The 17396-nt window shown below is 39.8% G+C and overlaps 2 protein-coding genes across 2 annotated transcripts in view; one reads left to right on the top strand and one right to left on the bottom strand.

The window, feature by feature from the left end:
- Window positions 1–17353, top strand: part of LOC128857096 (ras-related protein Rab-27A) — a 99256-nt gene extending 81903 nt beyond the window's left edge. Inside the window, exon 3 of the mRNA XM_054092669.1 lies at window positions 16555–17353. Coding sequence (XP_053948644.1) covers window positions 16555–17121 — 567 coding nt within the window. The 3' untranslated portion in view covers window positions 17122–17353. The remainder of the gene's footprint in view (window positions 1–16554) is intronic.
- On the bottom strand, window positions 2595–6945 carry LOC128857093 (nucleolar protein dao-5-like). Its single transcript, XM_054092667.1, has 2 exons — window positions 4813–6945; window positions 2595–4744 (listed from the first exon to the last, which is right to left on the bottom strand). Exons 1-2 carry the CDS (start codon window positions 6928–6930, stop codon window positions 2843–2845), a joined length of 4020 nt encoding a protein of 1339 aa, XP_053948642.1. The 5' UTR covers window positions 6931–6945; the 3' UTR covers window positions 2595–2842.
- Window positions 17354–17396: the final 43 nt, after the last annotated feature.

Here is a 17396-nt window from a genome sequence, read left to right as displayed (position 1 = left end):
ACGAAAACCCCTTCCCATGCCCAATATTATTATCGCGGCAAAACTTATTTCTACAGTTTCTTAGTTTTTTATGGCACGTGTGATGATTCTGCTAAACATAGGATGGTGCTCCCAGCCGCTTTAGAAAAAACCTGATGCGTAGAGTCTTCAATGGATGGCAGCCCAGATTCAGCAAGTATGATCTGGATTGGTGCTGTTGGAAATGCGCTTAGACTACGCCCTATTGCACAGTGGTATGGTGCACATAAAAGGTTGATACTGCTTTTTGAGCAACTGCCATATATGTACTTGTATGGAGAGACCTTAGCCCATTTTAGAAAGCAGCAAAGCTCTAACAACATTGACGAGCGTATTCGGATGAATAAACGATTGCTTAGACGAGCGATATTTTACAATGCATTAAGGAGTTTTTAACATATTTACAGTGGAAGTTAAAGTAATACTTAGTGTCAAAAAATAAGAATTTTTAACTGTGTTTTACATTCGATGCTAAGTTTTTTTCACACTTTGTGTGGAGAAAACATAACTTTGCAACAGAGCTAATGTAAGTACTGAGTCCGTATATAAGATATATTCCTTTTGCATCCGACCTGTAAAAGAACACTAGGAAATATAGCGAATTATGTGGAAAGCAACAACTCAAAATATCCTACTTGAAGGTCCGGCACTCGAAGTGTAACCAACTTCAGACCGCTCACGGAGATGATGCACGGACATTATATTTGGCTGAAAATTCACAACCAGCGATTGCTCGTGAGCTCGAGCATCTTAAAGTAAACAAAGATTTTGCGTATCGCATCATTACTCGTTACAATGGCACTGGTAGTACCGCGAAACGTCATGGAGGTGGTCATCAAAAGACTGCAATGTCAAGTGAAATGGTTCAAAAAGTGATGAAGCGACTTGGGCGAAATCCCTGACGAAGTGCCAATCAAATGGCGAAAGAACTGAAAATACCTGAGTGTAGCAACGTGCGCTTACTGAAAAATGATCTCAAAGTCAAGCCTTGCAAGATACAAAAGGCGCACGATCTCACACCAAACATCCACAAGTCAGACTTGAGAGAGCGAAGGAGTTGCTTCGCTTCGCCGAAGCCGAAAGTGGTGTTTTCTGACGAGAAAATTTTTCAAATTGAGTAATTCGGAAACTCCCAAAACGATAGGGTTTATTTGACCGACCGTTCATATGAAAATTTGAGTCATCACCACCAGGAGTCAGCACCCGCCACAGGTAATGGTTGGGCCGCTGGAGCCTGACATCAAGGAAAATGCGAAATATTATCGAGAAAGTATTTTGGAGGTTGCTTTGAAGCCGTGGGCAGGCAAACATTTCGGTGGCAGATCATGGACGTTTCAACAGAACTCAGCACCGTCTCACAAAGCACGAGTGAACCAAGAATGGCTAAAAAACAACGTTCATAACGTCCACACAATGGCTCTCAAATTTACCAGACGCGAATCCGATGGATTACTCTCTGTGGGCCATTTTGGAGAGCAAAGTCCGAACTAAAAGATTCACCAGCCTCGAGGCGCTGAAAAAAGCCATTGTCCGCGAGTGGGCCAAAATATCGGCAAGTCACTTTCGGGCAGTTCGGGAGCCTTTCTTAACCGTCGCAAGGCCATTGTCAAGGTAAAAGGTGGTCATATCGAGCAAGAGTAAAATGATTTTTAATTTTGTATTATTTTCACACATTTTTTACTTTGAATTGAATAAAAGTAAATTTCCAAACTAATTTTATTGCCTTTTTAATTGGTTACACTTCGTGTGCCGGTCCCTGTAATAGTAGGCGCTCTCTATATCTGTGCTCTGCTCACTTAACGAAAAATTCGCATGTGAAAGCAACAACAAAGCTATAGAGCAAGATTCACCGCTAGCGAGTAACTCATTATTTTCAATGCTGCGAACTCTCTTTCAAGAGGGTTTCATTAGACGACTTTCATACAGGGAGAATCTAGTTGCTTCAACTTTACGAATTCTTTTTTGGTGTTGACCGTCGTGTTCATACACAGCAACTGCCTTGCTTACAATACTAGCCCTTTTCTCTTCGCCACTTCTCTGCTCGCTAACTCTCTGCTCGGCTAACCTCGCGAAAAATTCGCATGCGAAAGCAATAACAAAGCTAACGAGCAAGATTCGCCGCTAGCGAGTATGGTTATGCCTCATATATACAACTGGTATAACTCAGTATTTTATGAAAAAAATGTAATTTTAGCCAGCTCTTTTCAATTGCTTCATCTATACGCCACTTGCTAACGCTTGACAAAAAGATGTGCTGAGTAGAAAGAGTCTTTATATAAAGTGCGAATAGTAGTTGCTCGTGGCAAACATGCTGAGATTTTTATGAGAAAAAAACAAAAAAAAAAAAAACACGAACACTGGCGTACGCAACTGGGCTACTTCATTCGACTTAAAACTCCCTCATCATTTTATAAAATTTGAAATTTGAAAAGGGAGCACTCTTTTTATTCTGTCGCTAGCTCTCAATTGCATTCAGAAAGCAACAAATTTTTTAATTTCAATGGAAAAGCCCCCCTTTGTTCCCAAAGATCCATTTCAGACAACTTTTTCGCAATAATTCAAAATACAAATTATTTGCTTTGCACCTTTGAAAGGCAGATTTTTTATATATATTTTTTTTATAATGAATGTTTACACCTTTCCAAATGAGAAGTAATAAATTAATAGTAATAGGAAAAGTATAAGATTTAAGATTTCTGCAAGAAATTTCGCATCGATATTTGAGGCTTTTTCAGCTTTTAGCTCATTAGTTTTCACTTCCAAGACTGTTGATGGCACTGCTGATTCTTTCGAGTGAGGTGTGAGCGCTCTAGCGCTGCCCGAGTTATGCGATCATATTTGCATGCGTTTTTTCAAATCCAAATTGGTTTTCCAAATCAATACTTAATTTCTGTAGTTTTTTTATAATTTCTGATATCATTAGTTTGAGATGCGTCTCGTCCATCTTGGCATCTAAACTTTCTGCATCGTCTGCGAAGAATTTTTCAAAATCAAATTTTTCGTGGAAACTATCATTTGCAGTCTCCTTGCTGGTGCGAGACAAAGCCATATCCCGACTGTTCTCTGAGGCCACATCGTAATATTTGGTACCGCAGGACGAATCCGACATTTGGTGTGTATTTTGCGGATCTATTTTTGAATCATTTTCGGAGAAACTTAGGTTGTGTGCTTTTGAACTGCTCAAATCAGCCGTGACATACGGTGGAACGGGCCAATTAGCACTATTACATTTCTCCATTCCATTATAGTCATCATATAGGGCGTAAGTCATGCTGTATTCACGTATTGAAAATCTGTCTTGGTATTCAGGCATCCTAGAAAATTCATAGTCATCAACTCCAAAGCTTAGCTGCGTATTAGCTGTCATCAAATCTTTTATGAAATTGAAAAAACGTCGAATCTTCCTAGATCCCAGACGTTTACCCCTGAATGGCATAGCGAAATCACCGGTGGAGAACCAATAATGTGAACAGCCTTTGACTGGGGTTAGGCGTGTTGAGATGTTTGTTTTTTCGATTGATTTACGTATGGAGAATTTATAATCATCGATGCCAAAGTTCAAATCGCGATTCTCACAACTTTTTTGGCTGAATATTTGATGTAGTAGGTTTAGGCGAGTTGATGGGTTGTAGAAGATTTCCAGTGAAATTGTAGTATTCACAGCGCGCACCCAAAACATCGAAGATTTCTCTTGCCGCTCAGTGTTGTTGGTCATGTTTGAGTTGGAAGTAGTACCAAGGAAGCCACTTTCAGTGCTACTCCGCGAGTATGGTGCTTTCCAAAGTTCGGCTGGCTCCCATGGACGATCATTCCAAATAACTGGCATAGCTGGCGAATAGTAACGTGAGTTCTTAGTATGCCATAAGCGTTGGGGGGGTCCTCCGTTAACGGGACATATAGGACTAATAGATTGTCGTCGTAACCTATGGGTGGTATTGTTGCTGAAGATTTGCCGTGGTTGGTTTTGCAAGCCCTTTGCCGGTGTTGACGAAAAGGTAACGGGGTTTTGTCGCCTACTTTTATCCACTTCGGGTGTTAATTTGACGAAAAGCTTTTCATCGGCACGATGAGGACTTTCCCTATCATTTGAACCCGTCTCAAAGCCATGATCAATGAAGCTATCTATAGTGCTCTGTAATGTGCCTTCTGGTGATGTTATTTCCTTGGACGGTTGCTTCATTTCTTTTATTTTTAAATTGCGCAACTTGAGCGGAGTTGACTTTGTTTTCATCTGTTCTGGTTCGTTTGATGGAGAGGGTAAAAATGTTTGGCCCATGCCACTTTTGCCTACCACTTCAGGCGTACTTGGTGATGGACTTCCGGTATAAGGAGTGGTTGAGGGCGTTGACAGGGCCGTGAGCTGATACCCACCTTTAATACTTTCCGTGGAATTCATATTATTTAAGATGCTTTCGTCCATATTTGCTTTTTGTTGCACCACCTTGAAAGCTTTTTGGGCATACTTAGCCATTTGGTTGATATCATCGTAAATCTTTTGATTCGCTATTAAAGATTTTTTAGTATCCTGACCATTGTTGGCGTTGATTACTTCATACGGGTCAGTGGATGGGGGAATGGGTTGGCTTTTGATAATACAATTATCGTTGCTCCAGGTGAGTGGGCGACGCAACCTCTTTTTGGGTAACTGGTTGCTAAGTTCATTCAATTCAGTTCCTAGTGTTTTATTTTCTTGAGACGCGGTTTGTTCGGTCTGTGGCTGATCAAACTGTAAAGAAATAGAATGTTGAGTTAGTAATTTGAAGCTAAATTTATTTCAATATTTGCACTACATACCTTTGATGAGCTCGACGATGCCGATTCATAATCCGCTTCAGAATTTTGGTTGTAAGATGTCACGGAAGGCAAATCCTGCTCCTGTGATTGTGGCCCATCAGTTGTCGGCGCTATTGTGAGGCGCTGCGCATTTACGGCTTCATCAATTTGTATTATTATGTGATCGGTAGGCGCGTCCGTTATGTTATTCGGCAATTCAATCTCTACACCTTCGTTAGTGTCTGGTTGTTTCCGTTTGATTGTCGTGGGTGGTTGTGGTGCCTGACGCTTCACCTTGCGTTGGCCTCGTTTGGAGGGTTGCTGTGGTAGTTTTTCTTCGATGGAAGTGCCTACTTGGCCAATTGGCAAATCAACCTCAGTTACACCTTCGTTAGTGTCTTGCTGTGTTGGGGTCTCATTGATTGTCGTTGGTGGTTGCGGTGCCGGGCGCTTCAACTTCCTTTGGACTCGATTGGAGGGAGCCTCTGGTATTTTTTCATCGACAGAAGTGCCTACTTGGCCCATTGGCAAATCAACCTCAATTACACCTTTGTTAGTGTCTTGCTGTGCTGGGGTCTCATTAATTGCCTTGGGTGGTTGTGGTGCCTGACGTTTCACCTTGCGTTGGACTCGATTGGAGGGAGCCTCTGGTATTTCTTCATCGACGGAAGTGTCTAGTTGGCTAATTGGCAATTCAACTTCAATTACACCTTTGTTAGTGTCGTGCTGTTCACGGGTATCATTAATTATTTTTAATGCTTTATCAATATTTTTTCCTCCAATACTCCCTCGTCGCATTCCACGCGATTCTACGCTTTCCAACTTCGCTTTACGAGGCAGTGGGTGGGGAAGAGCAGCTTGCTTTGGCAAGCAACCACCGCGTTCGGGACTCGGCTTGAGCACAACTGTCAACTTGTTAGTATGCAACTCTTCCACTTTTACTTCCTCATCTGATTCGAAATCTTCGCTGTCCGCCTCTTGTAGGCTGTGTATGGTGGCGACAGTGGCGACGAGTGTTGATGTAGGTGAAGTGCGTCGGTTCATGCCTGGATATTCACAGACCTTTGATTGCCGATTCGATTTGTCTTGAAAAAATTGGTTATACAGCAAAACTTTATCTTTCACAGAGAGCTGACAGAAAACATCTTCAGGGAAAATACAAGCGTTTTCACTGTCACTTGACGACTGCGGTGGTACAGCTTTTATGGGCTTTCGTTCGAAACGAGGACTGGGCACTGGACTTGGTAAACTAGGGTTAGAGGTGGGCAATGAGCTACACACCTTTGGTTCGGGCTTCATCACGGCTGGTTTCCGTGATGGTTTTTGCGATGCAATCGACGAGTTAGAATCTTTTTTCTCAGTTGAGCCATGACCCATCAATTGGGATATTCTTGAGTTGAACATTTGTGCCAATTGCTTAACCTTTGAGGGGCGTGAATGATTTGGTGTTGTTGTAGTTGGCAATAGTGGCGATGCAGACTTACGTTGATCCTTCGATCCCACAAGCTGTTCATATATTTTTCGCAGTTCTTTGGTGCTGCTTGTGGGTAACTCTGATTCTGCCTTTTCGCAACACGATTCGGGTGAAGCGAATTCCTGATACGGTGGAGGCGGTGAACCAAAGGAGTCGCACACTTGCACAGCTGCAGTGGCCGGACAAGGTGATTTGGTGGGAGTCACACTGCGCGATGATCCCGAATATGCATTGACGTTCTCATCGAAATACTGCATAACATTCTCTATGCTCTGTGATCCATTTAGATCAGTAATTAGGCGTAGGCCAAATAAATTCTCGTCTTCTTGAACGTAGGAGTCGCTCTCCATTGAGCACTCATAGAGCTCCTCATAAGTCATGGTGGATTCCATTGGTGTTGGATTATTGAGGCGGCGATGAGATTTGTTTAACTGCTCTTGGTGTTCGATTTCAGTGGAGATGGCAATGCAATCCTGGAAGTCCTCAAAATTGAGCGATGAAATATCGATCGAAATTTGCTGTGCTGATGAATTGCCGTTCTCCAACTTTTTTACTGTTGAATTCACTAACATTTCCTCGCGGAGTTCTTTTTGAATTTTTTCTAGTTCTTTTCGAGAAGTATACACTTCGTAAGCTTGACTGTTTTCTATGATTTTCTCATTCATACTGAGACGCAAGGATCCTGTGCCCGCATTTTATAGCGTAAAGCCCGGAGCGCGCGTTGCTGATATGCAAATGTGTTAGAGAAAGATAGAATATCGACATAATCGCGGAAGTGAAGAACGCGCAGCGAAAATCTATTGTAAATGGTTTTCCAAAGATATTCGCGAGCATCTGCCGAAGTTCCAAGAACGATTCGAAAATTCACGTCCACAGGTTGAACGGCGACTCATCACCGCTTTATTGACCATACCCATGCACGTGCATAAGTGCGTGTGAAGCGGCTACCTCTTATGCTGCGCTCTGTTGCTAGGCCGCGAGCTGTCGCAGGACATTGAGTATGCGCGGCCGCTATTAATCGCTGCTCGCGGCCGCATTAGCGCTCCTTTGTGCGTTTTTCTTATGAAACAATTTATTGTTAGTGAAATGCAGGTAATTAAGCCACCGGAACATTGTGAGTAAGATGCGCCGTTTCTGCAAAATGTGCACTGCAAATTTGTGTCATCGAAATGTCGTGAAACAAAAGTATTTGAAATATTTTTAATGTTCATCTGTTCACAGGCGACCTCTTTGACCTTCAACTCGTATATTGAAAGGAAAATTAAGCCGTTTTTCCCAAAATATGAAACGCTACCAAACCTTTGTTCCGCCTCCTTTATGTCGGCGTTACTTTGATCTGTTGCAGGGACTTTTTATCACAGAGGAAGCAAGTAATAGTTTCCATAAGCTGGCAAATTTATCGTGTATGTTGGAATGGATTCCAGATAATGCTGCAAAATTCGAGGTTTAATCCAGGAAGAAAAAAATACAAATTTGTACAGCGTTGAAAGATCCTGCAACTTCTTTGAATTCCTTGCTACAAGGCCGAGCATAGGTCTGGACTTGGCAACTATAAAGTTTATATGTTTGGAAAATGACATTTTCGATGTAAATATGGCCGTCAAGTCTTTCTTTTAATAAATTTTTTGGGAGCGTGATAGTGCACAACTTGTAATCGAAATCAATCACAAATCGATGAATAGTTGCAAAATTGATTTTATTTTTGATTGAATTGATTTTATTTTTAATTCCAATTTTAATTTGTGTTCTTTTAAATAATTTCTTTATTGCGGTCTCGAATGGAATCTTTGAAGTATTTCGATGTTGGAGTTAGCTGCAGTGTCCCAAAGTTGAATGCCATTTATGTATATCGGTAGCAGATAGCTGAGTAAAATGTGAGCTTACTTTCGAGAGAAACGTGAGAATTTCGATGTAGTAACCAATATAGGCCTCTGGGGTTTATTCTTAGAACCTTCCGTTTGATGAAAATATGGGTTTTCCATGTGAGTTTGCTATCAAGATGCAACCGAGACGTTAGTTTGGAGTACGATTATATTATTGAGCTTAACGGGTGGGCAAGTTTCTTTCGATTTAGTGTAAAAATGACTTGGGAAGATTTTGTCTCATAATGAAAGATGATCTCTCATTAATGCCCCACTCTTTCAACCAACGAGCTATTTTATCGAGTCCTTTCTGTAGCCTTTGAGAGGCCACATGGGGGTGGGAGTCAATTGCAAGTACGGCAGTGTCATCCGCGAGCATTCCGACTATTGTTTCTTTAGAAGCTGGTAGATCGTACGCGTATAGCAAGTATGGGATGGGGCCCATAATACTGCCTTGGTGTATACCAGCTTAATTTTCACGTAGTTCAGACTATTCTGCGTCTTGTTTGATAAAAAAATCTCGATTTCGAGATAGGATTTAATAAATACGTATTGAAAGTCCGTTATCGACGAACAAAACTAACATTCTACAAGGCGCAGAAGCGTGAACGATGGCAACATCCGATGAAGCGACGCTTTGGAGTGTTTGAGAGAAAGAATTTGCGCAAGTTTTTTGGACCTTTGCACGTTGGCAATGGCGAATATCGCAGGCGATGGAACGATGAGCTGTATGAGCTTTACGACGACATATACAAAGCGCAGCGAATAAAGATTCTGCGGCTACGCTGGCTGGGTCATGTCATCCGAATGGGTACAAACGCTCCGGCTCTGAAAGCATTCTATGCGGTACCAGCTGGTGGTAGCAGAGGAAGAGGAAGGCCTCCTCTGCGTTGGAAAGATCAGGTGGAGAAGGACTTGGCTTCACTTGGTGTGTCCAATTGTTGCCGGTTAGCACGAGAAAGAAACGACTGGCGCGCTTTGTTAAACTCGGCCAAAATCGTGTAAGCGGTTATCGCACCAATTAAGAAGAAGAAGAATTTATTGAAAGAGGGTCTTTTATTTTATAGAGTAAGCCATCATGCCAAACGCATTCAAAGGCTTGAGATAAATTTTGTTTGTTCAAATGCTTCATGTACGAACTTGTTCGATGGTACTACGTTTTTTCTTGAAACCGAATTGGTGATTTGCGATTATGTTTCGATCTTCCATTATAGGCATCATCCTTTTGAGAAAAAGGGATTCCATTACTTTAGAGGCATTAGGCTCATGGGCAGATATGATTCCACTTGTTCAACGTTTTTTCTTGGCTTGGGGCTAATTTTTTCTTGAGCTACTTTCCATTGAGATGGAGTAAAACCAGATAATGTAATAGAATTATTTATGAACGTAAGGAAAGTGAGTCCTTCTTCTGGCAGTAGTTTCAGTGCTTCTGCTGTTATGAGGTCATATCCAGGGGACTTCTTGTTTTTAAGTACTTTATCACTTCTTTAACTTAATTTTTTGAGCATTTTTGTATGGGTGGGCCCATTTTCGATGTGTGTTCTGGGGTATCTTATACTTTTTTTGCAGTAATTGGAGAGGTTTGATTTCGTGGGGACAGAACACTCGGGTTAAGTGACGAGCAAATGTGTTTGCCTTCTCCAGACCTGTTTTAGCCCATTTGTTAGTTTTCATTGGCCGTTTTAAATTTCCATATAGAGTAGTTAGTGGCAGAGGTTGCATCAAGTTTGGTGAGCAGAATTTTTATGAACATGGGATTATTTTGCTCCCTGAAAGATGGCAAAAGGTCATTGATCAATACGGGCAATATATTACAGAATAAAGTTATTAAAAAAAAATAAATAATTGGCGCGTACACTTCTGTTAGGTGTTTGGCCGAGCTCCTCCTCCTATTTGTGGTGTACGCCTTGGTGTTGTTCCACAAATGGAGGGACCTACAGTTTCAAGCCGACTCGGAACGGCAGATATTTTGACGTCTTATAATTCGATTTAACAGGCTGCACGCACGAAAAAATGTGTCGTTACCTTGCTTGAACAGCATGTTATGTTATGTTATGATATGTTATGTTATGTTATGTTATGTTATGTTATGTTATGTTATGTTATGTTATGTTATGTTATGTTATGTTATGTTATGTTATGTTATGTTATGTTATGTTATGTTATGTTATGTTATGTTATGTTATGTTATGTTATGTTATGTTATGTTATGTTATGTTATGTTATGTTATGTTATGTTATGTTAATGTTAACTCATTCTCTATATCCATACAAAATATCTATCAAACAAATAAAATTAAAATTCTCTTTTGAAAAATGCAACCATTCAATCAGTATTTTCTTATGACGTTATCACGTTAAACTATCGTCAGTAAACCGACTTTACAGACAACCTCTTTTTATGAGGAGCTTTTTCATGGCAGAAATACACTCGGAGGTTTGCCATTGCCTGCCGAGGGGCGACCGCTATTAGAAAAATGTTTTTATTAATTTTCCTTTCACCGAGATTCGGACCAACGACCTCTCTGTGAATTCCGAATGATAATCACGCACCAACCCTTTCTACTACGGCGGCCACCATGAAAAAATTGTCTTTGATTTTCTAAAAAAAAATCCGCAATTACTTATTTGCCAACAATAAATTACAAAAACAAAACTTATTTCAAGTTATGTGGTGAAAAGAAACTTGAATAGAAGTGCAAGAAAGTTGTGCTTTTAAAAACACTTAGTAACTCTAGTAAAGATTAACGCAATGCGAGATTATATATTAGTTTAAAATGGGGTTTAGTGGGGGGTAGTTAATCTAACCAAATCAAAAGGCGTATTTTCCAGAGAATATAATAGAACGCCGGGTTGCTATAGTTGGATGTACGAGGATGCGCCTGTAGAAATTGTAAATGAATACAAATACTAGGGAGATCGTTAACATTTTAAACTTTCATATAAAAAGTTATGTCATGTTATGTTATGTTATGATATGTTATGTTATGTTATGTTATGTTATGTTATGTTATGTTATGTTATGTTATGTTATGTTATGTTATGTTATGTTATGTTATGTTATGTTATGTTATGTTATGTTATGTTATGTTATGTTATGTTATGTTATGTTATGTTATGTTATGTTATGGTATGTTATGTTATGTTATGTTATGTTATGTTATGTTATGTTATGTTATGTTATGTTATGTTATGTTATGTTATGTTATGTTATGTTATGTTATGTTATGTTATGTTAATGTTAACTCATTCTCTATATCCATACAAAATATCTATCAAACAAATAAAATTAAAATTCTCTTTTGAAAAATGCAACCATTCAATCAGTATTTTCTTATGACGTTATCACGTTAAACTATCGTCAGTAAACCGACTTTACAGACAACCTCTTTTTATGAGGAGCTTTTTCATGGCAGAAATACACTCGGAGGTTTGCCATTGCCTGCCGAGGGGCGACCGCTATTAGAAAAATGTTTTTATTAATTTTCCTTTCACCGAGATTCGGACCAACGACCTCTCTGTGAATTCCGAATGATAATCACGCACCAACCCATTCTACTACGGCGGCCACCATGAAAAAATTGTCTTTGATTTTCTAAAAAAAAATCCGCAATTACTTATTTGCCAACAATAAATTACAAAAACAAAACTTATTTCAAGTTATGTGGTGAAAAGAAACTTGAATAGAAGTGCAAGAAAGTTGTGCTTTTAAAAACACTTAGTAACTCTAGTAAAGATTAACGCAATGCGAGATTATATATTAGTTTAAAATGGGGTTTAGTGGGGGGTAGTTAATCTAACCAAATCAAAAGGCGTATTTTCCAGAGAATATAATAGAACGCCGGGTTGCTATAGTTGGATGTACGAGGATGCGCCTGTAGAAATTGTAAATGAATACAAATACTAGGGAGATCGTTAACATTTTAAACTTTCATATAAAAAGCACTTGAGCTTATAAATTGAAGGCTCAAAAACAGCCATTAATGCAATATGGCGGAAATATATGAATCACCCCTGTATTTTCAAAGAAATGAATTTCTTCAATGCCGCCTCAAGGTCTATAAGGCCATTAATGCAATATGGCGGAAATATATGAATCACCCCTGTATTTTCAAAAAAATGAAGATCTTCAATGCCGCCTCAAGGTCTATAATGTTTTAATTGGGCTCAAATTTGGGGTATATAAGTACATAAATGTGAGACAGACTTTATAAGAAAGATTATTTTATTTTACCATCCAACTCGCCTAACTATATGATTCTTATAGAAACAAAAATGCTACCATTATTTATCCACATCCTGCCCATAAGATATTTGCTTTGGCGTCTAATAGACTACCAAGTAAAGTGGTCCCCCTTAAGGGGACCCGGTGATCTAGAAATCTCAAAAAATCGATTTTTTGTTTTTTCGATATTTCGAAAGTATAGAATTTTAAGAATATGCTGTGAAATTTTCATGGGGAAATTCCCAATATTATAGCTTTTACAGCCCATTAACAAGGTAGAGAGCGGTCCGCACGCTCCTGTACCTCAACATTTAAACTCATTTATATCGAAACGACTTTTTTCGGTCTGGTGTTGTCAAAAAAAACAAAACTTTGACCAAATCGTTTGAAAATTTAATATGGCAACAACAATGGCTATCGCCCGTACTAGAATCATATTTATCATTTCAATAATTTCGTTTTTGTTTTATTAAAAAACTGAAAAAAACCGATTTTTAGAGTGTCAAATTTAAAACTGCGTCATTCTATTCTAGTAGCGAGACAGAGCTACAGTCATACTGATGTATAATTATTTGGTTCTTGGGTTAAATATGACTATGAATAAGTTCGTGCGGTTTTTTTCGAAATTTGAAACTTTATTGACGTAAAATGGTTACAAATTTAATATTCAAAATATTGTCCATCGCTTACTACTACTTTTTCCCATCTTTCTGGCAATTCACGGATTCCCTTTGTGAAAAATTCGGTCGGTTTTGCCGCAATCCACGAATCGATCCATTTTTTGACTTCATCGTAATTACGGAAGTGCTGGTCAGCCAGGCCATGTTGCATCGATCGGAAGAGATAGTAATCGGATGGCGCAAGGTCTGGACTATACGGCGGGTGGGGTAGGACATCCCATTTGAGCGTTTCTAAGTATGTTTTGACCACTTGTGCAACATGTGGCCGAGCATTGTCATGTTGCAAAATAACTTTGTCGTGTCTATCGGCGTATTGCGGCCGTTTTTCTCGCAGTGCTCGGCTCAAACGCATCAATTGTCGTCGGTAGACATCCCCCGTAATCGTTTCATTCGGTTTCAGTAGCTCATAATACACAACACCCAGCTGGTCCCACCAGATACACAGCATAACCTTCAGGCCATGAATATTCTGCGCCGACGTCGATGTTGAAGCATGGCCAGGGTATCCATACGTTGCCCGACGTTTTGGATTGTCGTAATGGACCCACTTTTCATCGCCAGTCACAATTCGATGCAAAAAACCCTTTCTTTTGTGCCGTTGAAGCAGTTGTTCGCATGCCATAAAACGGCGTTCAACGTCTCTTGGCTTCAATTCATACGGCACCCAATGGCCTACCTTTCGGATCATTCCCATGGCTTTTAAACGTTTGGAAATGGTTGATTGATCAACTCCCAAAGTTTTTGCAACCTCTTCTTGCGTTTGAGCCGGATCTTGATCGAGCAATTCCTCCAATTCGGTATCCATGAACTTTGGCGGCGCACCCTCGCGTTCTTCGTCTTCCAAGCCAAAATCACCACTTTTAAAGCGTGCAAACCACTTCTGGCACGTTCGCTCAGATAGAGCATGCTCACCATAAACTTCCACCAAGATACGATGACTTTCGGCTGCTTTTTTCTTCATATTAAAATAATGAAGAAGAATTCCCCGCAAAAACACATTATTTGGCACGAAATTCGACATTTTCAAGTGTGGTAAAAATATTGTTGTTTACGCTTCAAATAAAAAACTTATACTGACGTTTGTGCCTTACGACAGTAGCTCTCCAATGAATGTTTGGAAATGTGGATCGATGGAATAATAATCAAGTTACGCCATCTGTTGTAAAACCGCACGAACTTATAAATAGACCTATTAGAAGAGCCAAAATGGACAATACCGCCCAGGTCCAATTTTTCGGGAGGGTCAACTTCAGCGCCATTTTTTAAATTATTAATATTAAAAAAAATTGTGAAATAAAAAGCCTAAAAAATTTAAATATCGTTTTTCATTTTTTTAAAGTAAAAAAAAATTCCTGAAAATATCCTAAATTTTCGAGCTATAAACCACCGGGAGCCCTAAATCTCGCTAAAAGCACAAATATAGACGCAATAACTGATTTCTATCACTCTACACTAAAATCTTTTATACCTGCCCATGTATCCTATTTTTGGCATCTCCCAAGCGTATAAGAACATGCGCTTAATCATTTTGAAAATACTATGAGAATATACTTAGTCCTGCCATAAATGCTGTGAGAAATTTTACAATGCATACGGCGCGAAGAAATTCGTAGAAAAAAGCTCCGTATTTTTGAGTTTTTTCGTATGCATGGTAGGTAGGTAGGGTGGTTGTGGTAAGACACACTTAGACCTTCGACAGGTCCATTGTGATACCACTGGAGCTTATCCTTACTCTACGTGTTCCCTTTCAAACCATCCGGTTGCTTTAATAAACGAGCAGAGCTTCGTTAGTTTTAGATGGGCTATATCCGCTACATCGGTTAGAAATGCTGTATCGAGGGTGCGCAGCCTTCTCCTAGCTAGGCTTTCACACTCACATAAAAGGTGTCTGACTGTTTCCTCTTCCTCTGTATTTAGACAGCTTCTACAGAAATCGAAGTAAGGTAGTCCTAACCTTCTAGCGTGGCTGCCTATTAAACAATGACCTGTTAATACACCTATCATTTTTCTTATAGATTCCCTGTTGAATCTTAGCAAGATCTTCGATCGACCGCTGTTCCAGTTCGGCCATGTCTGTCTGCTTAGTACGCATGTTGTGAGGTTTTGCCAGATTGTATTTACCTTTTTGATGGTTTCCCTGTCTATAAGTAATTTACAAGTGGCTATAGGCATGGGTATCAGCGCCTTATCCGGTTCGAGATGGAGCGTTGTACCGGCTCTTGCAAGTTCATCCGCCTTACAATTTCCTGGAATGTTCCTGTGGTCTGGTACCCAGATAAGGTGCACCTTGTAGCACTTAGATACATCATCTAGTAGTTTAAAACATTCTAGAACTGTTTTTGACGAGTGCGTTTTTGATTCCAGCGCTTTTATTGCTGCTTGACTGTCCGAGTAAATGAAGACTTCATTTGTGGATAATACTCTCGTTTTTATTTCTTTAAGCCCCTCTTTCATGGCAGTGACTTCCGCCTGAAATACACAGCAATGATCAGGTAAGCGAAATGATTGGCATACTCCGAGTTTGTCGGAGTAGACCCCTCCACCTACTTTGTTATCCAGTTTTGAGCCATCTGTGTAGATGTTTAAGTCATTTATCTTAACAATGAGCCCGTTATCCCATTCCTCTTTGGAAGGAAATACTGTGACAAAGGATTTATTAAAATTGATGTCCTTGGTCCTACAGAAATCCGTTGTGCTGGGAATGCAGGGGAATTGTTCTAAAATTGAGGAGTGTCCTCTTTGGTTCGTTCTGAGTAGGCCGATTTCTCTTAGTCTGAGAGTTGCTTTGGCAGCTATTTGCTTACCGTACTGCTCCATTGGTAAAATGTTAAGCATGATATTTAGTGCATCTGTGGGTGTGGTTCTGAGGGCCCCGCAGATGCAAAGACTGGCCATTCTTTGTACGTGTGCCATGGTTCTTTTAATGTACAATTTATCTAAAGCTGGCCACCATACTAATATGCCGTATGTTAGGATAGGTCTGACAATTGCCGTGTAAAGCCAGTATACGATAGATGGGGAGAGAACCCAACTTAGTCCTATCAGCTGTTTACAAGAGTATAGTGCTATTGTCGCCCTTTTTACTCTATCTTCGACATTTGCCTTCCATGTTAGCTTTCGGTCTAGTATTAGACCTAAGTAGCGGGCCTAATCACTATGTCCTACAGGAAGTTGCCTCCAAAAGCCAATCTCCTTCAACCTAACAGCGCTCTGAGCAGCAATGGATTTAACTTGCAGATCCACAGGAAGTAAGTGCAGAATGACGTTGAGGGCAGCAGTGGCACATGTTTTACAAGTGGCCCAATGTATTTAATTTGAAATTTTTTTATTTATTTAATTTTCCGACTTACACAATACATTTTAAAGTCGTATATTCCTCTTTGTTATACAATATTATATTTATTTATAAAAAAATGAAACTAATTTTTTTGAATACTATGTAATTTATTGTAAATATGACAAATAAAGAACATTATACTACTACTACTGCTATATACATATATGTATATCATTTCCTTACAGATCTATACATATCGTGGTCGCAACCATCGCATTCATCTCCAACTCTGGGACACTGCCGGTCAGGAGCGGTTTCGTTCGTTGACCACTGCTTTTTATCGCGACGCGATGGGCTTTCTGCTCATCTTCGACTTGACTAATGAGAAATCATTCCTTGAAATTACCAATTGGCTAGAGCAATTACGCATGCATGCCTACTCCGAGGATCCGGATGTGGTGTTGTGTGGCAATAAATGCGATTTAGAAACTGTGCGCGCCGTTAGTCACAACCAGGTGCGCGCTCTTGCCGATCGCTATAGTCTGCCGTACATCGAGACAAGCGCCTGCACGGGCTACAATATTCGACAAGCAGTGGAATTGCTAGTGGAACGTGTGATGATACGTATGGAGAATGTTGCCACCAATTCCGAACTATCGCGGCTAATGACGCAGACACGTTGCATGCCAAATATAAGCTTCCCCGGTGCTGGTAGTCGTGCTGGTGGTGGTGATGACAATACAGTGCGACTGGGTTGTGGCGATATGGAGCTCACTGAGGAGCAACAGCAGCGATGGAATTGCAAGTGTTAGAAGCTGGAAGTGATCACTCTCCTATAGTTCACGACTCTATGTATATTTGCTGTTTGATACAATAATTTTTAAATATGTATGGGTGTATTTAGCTGTGTGCGCTTGTGAAAGCAACTATTTCAAGCGAAAAGTGGTGCCAATGTTATTGAAAAAAAAAAAAAAATTAAAATAAAAGTTATGTAAATGCTCAATTCTTGTATGTAATGTTCGCTCAAATGTATACATAATTAATTGTAAAACAAAAAAAAAACACAAATATATTTGTAAAGATTTTA

Source organism: Anastrepha ludens, chromosome 3 (genome assembly GCF_028408465.1).
Source record: "Anastrepha ludens isolate Willacy chromosome 3, idAnaLude1.1, whole genome shotgun sequence".
Lineage (NCBI taxonomy): Eukaryota > Metazoa > Arthropoda > Insecta > Diptera > Tephritidae > Anastrepha > Anastrepha ludens.
The sequence above is the reverse complement of the archived record's forward strand: the minus strand, read 5'-3'. Positions and strand labels throughout refer to the sequence as shown.

Excerpts from the sequence above, each read along its gene's own strand:
- LOC128857093 (XM_054092667.1), bottom strand. The coding sequence starts at position 6,930 with ATGAATGAGAAAATCATAGAAAACAGTCAAGCTTACGAAGTGTATACT. Across the intron at positions 4,745-4,812 it reads CATCGTCGAGCTCATCAAAG|TTTGATCAGCCACAGACCGA; the intron begins GTATGTAGTGCA and ends ATTTCTTTACAG.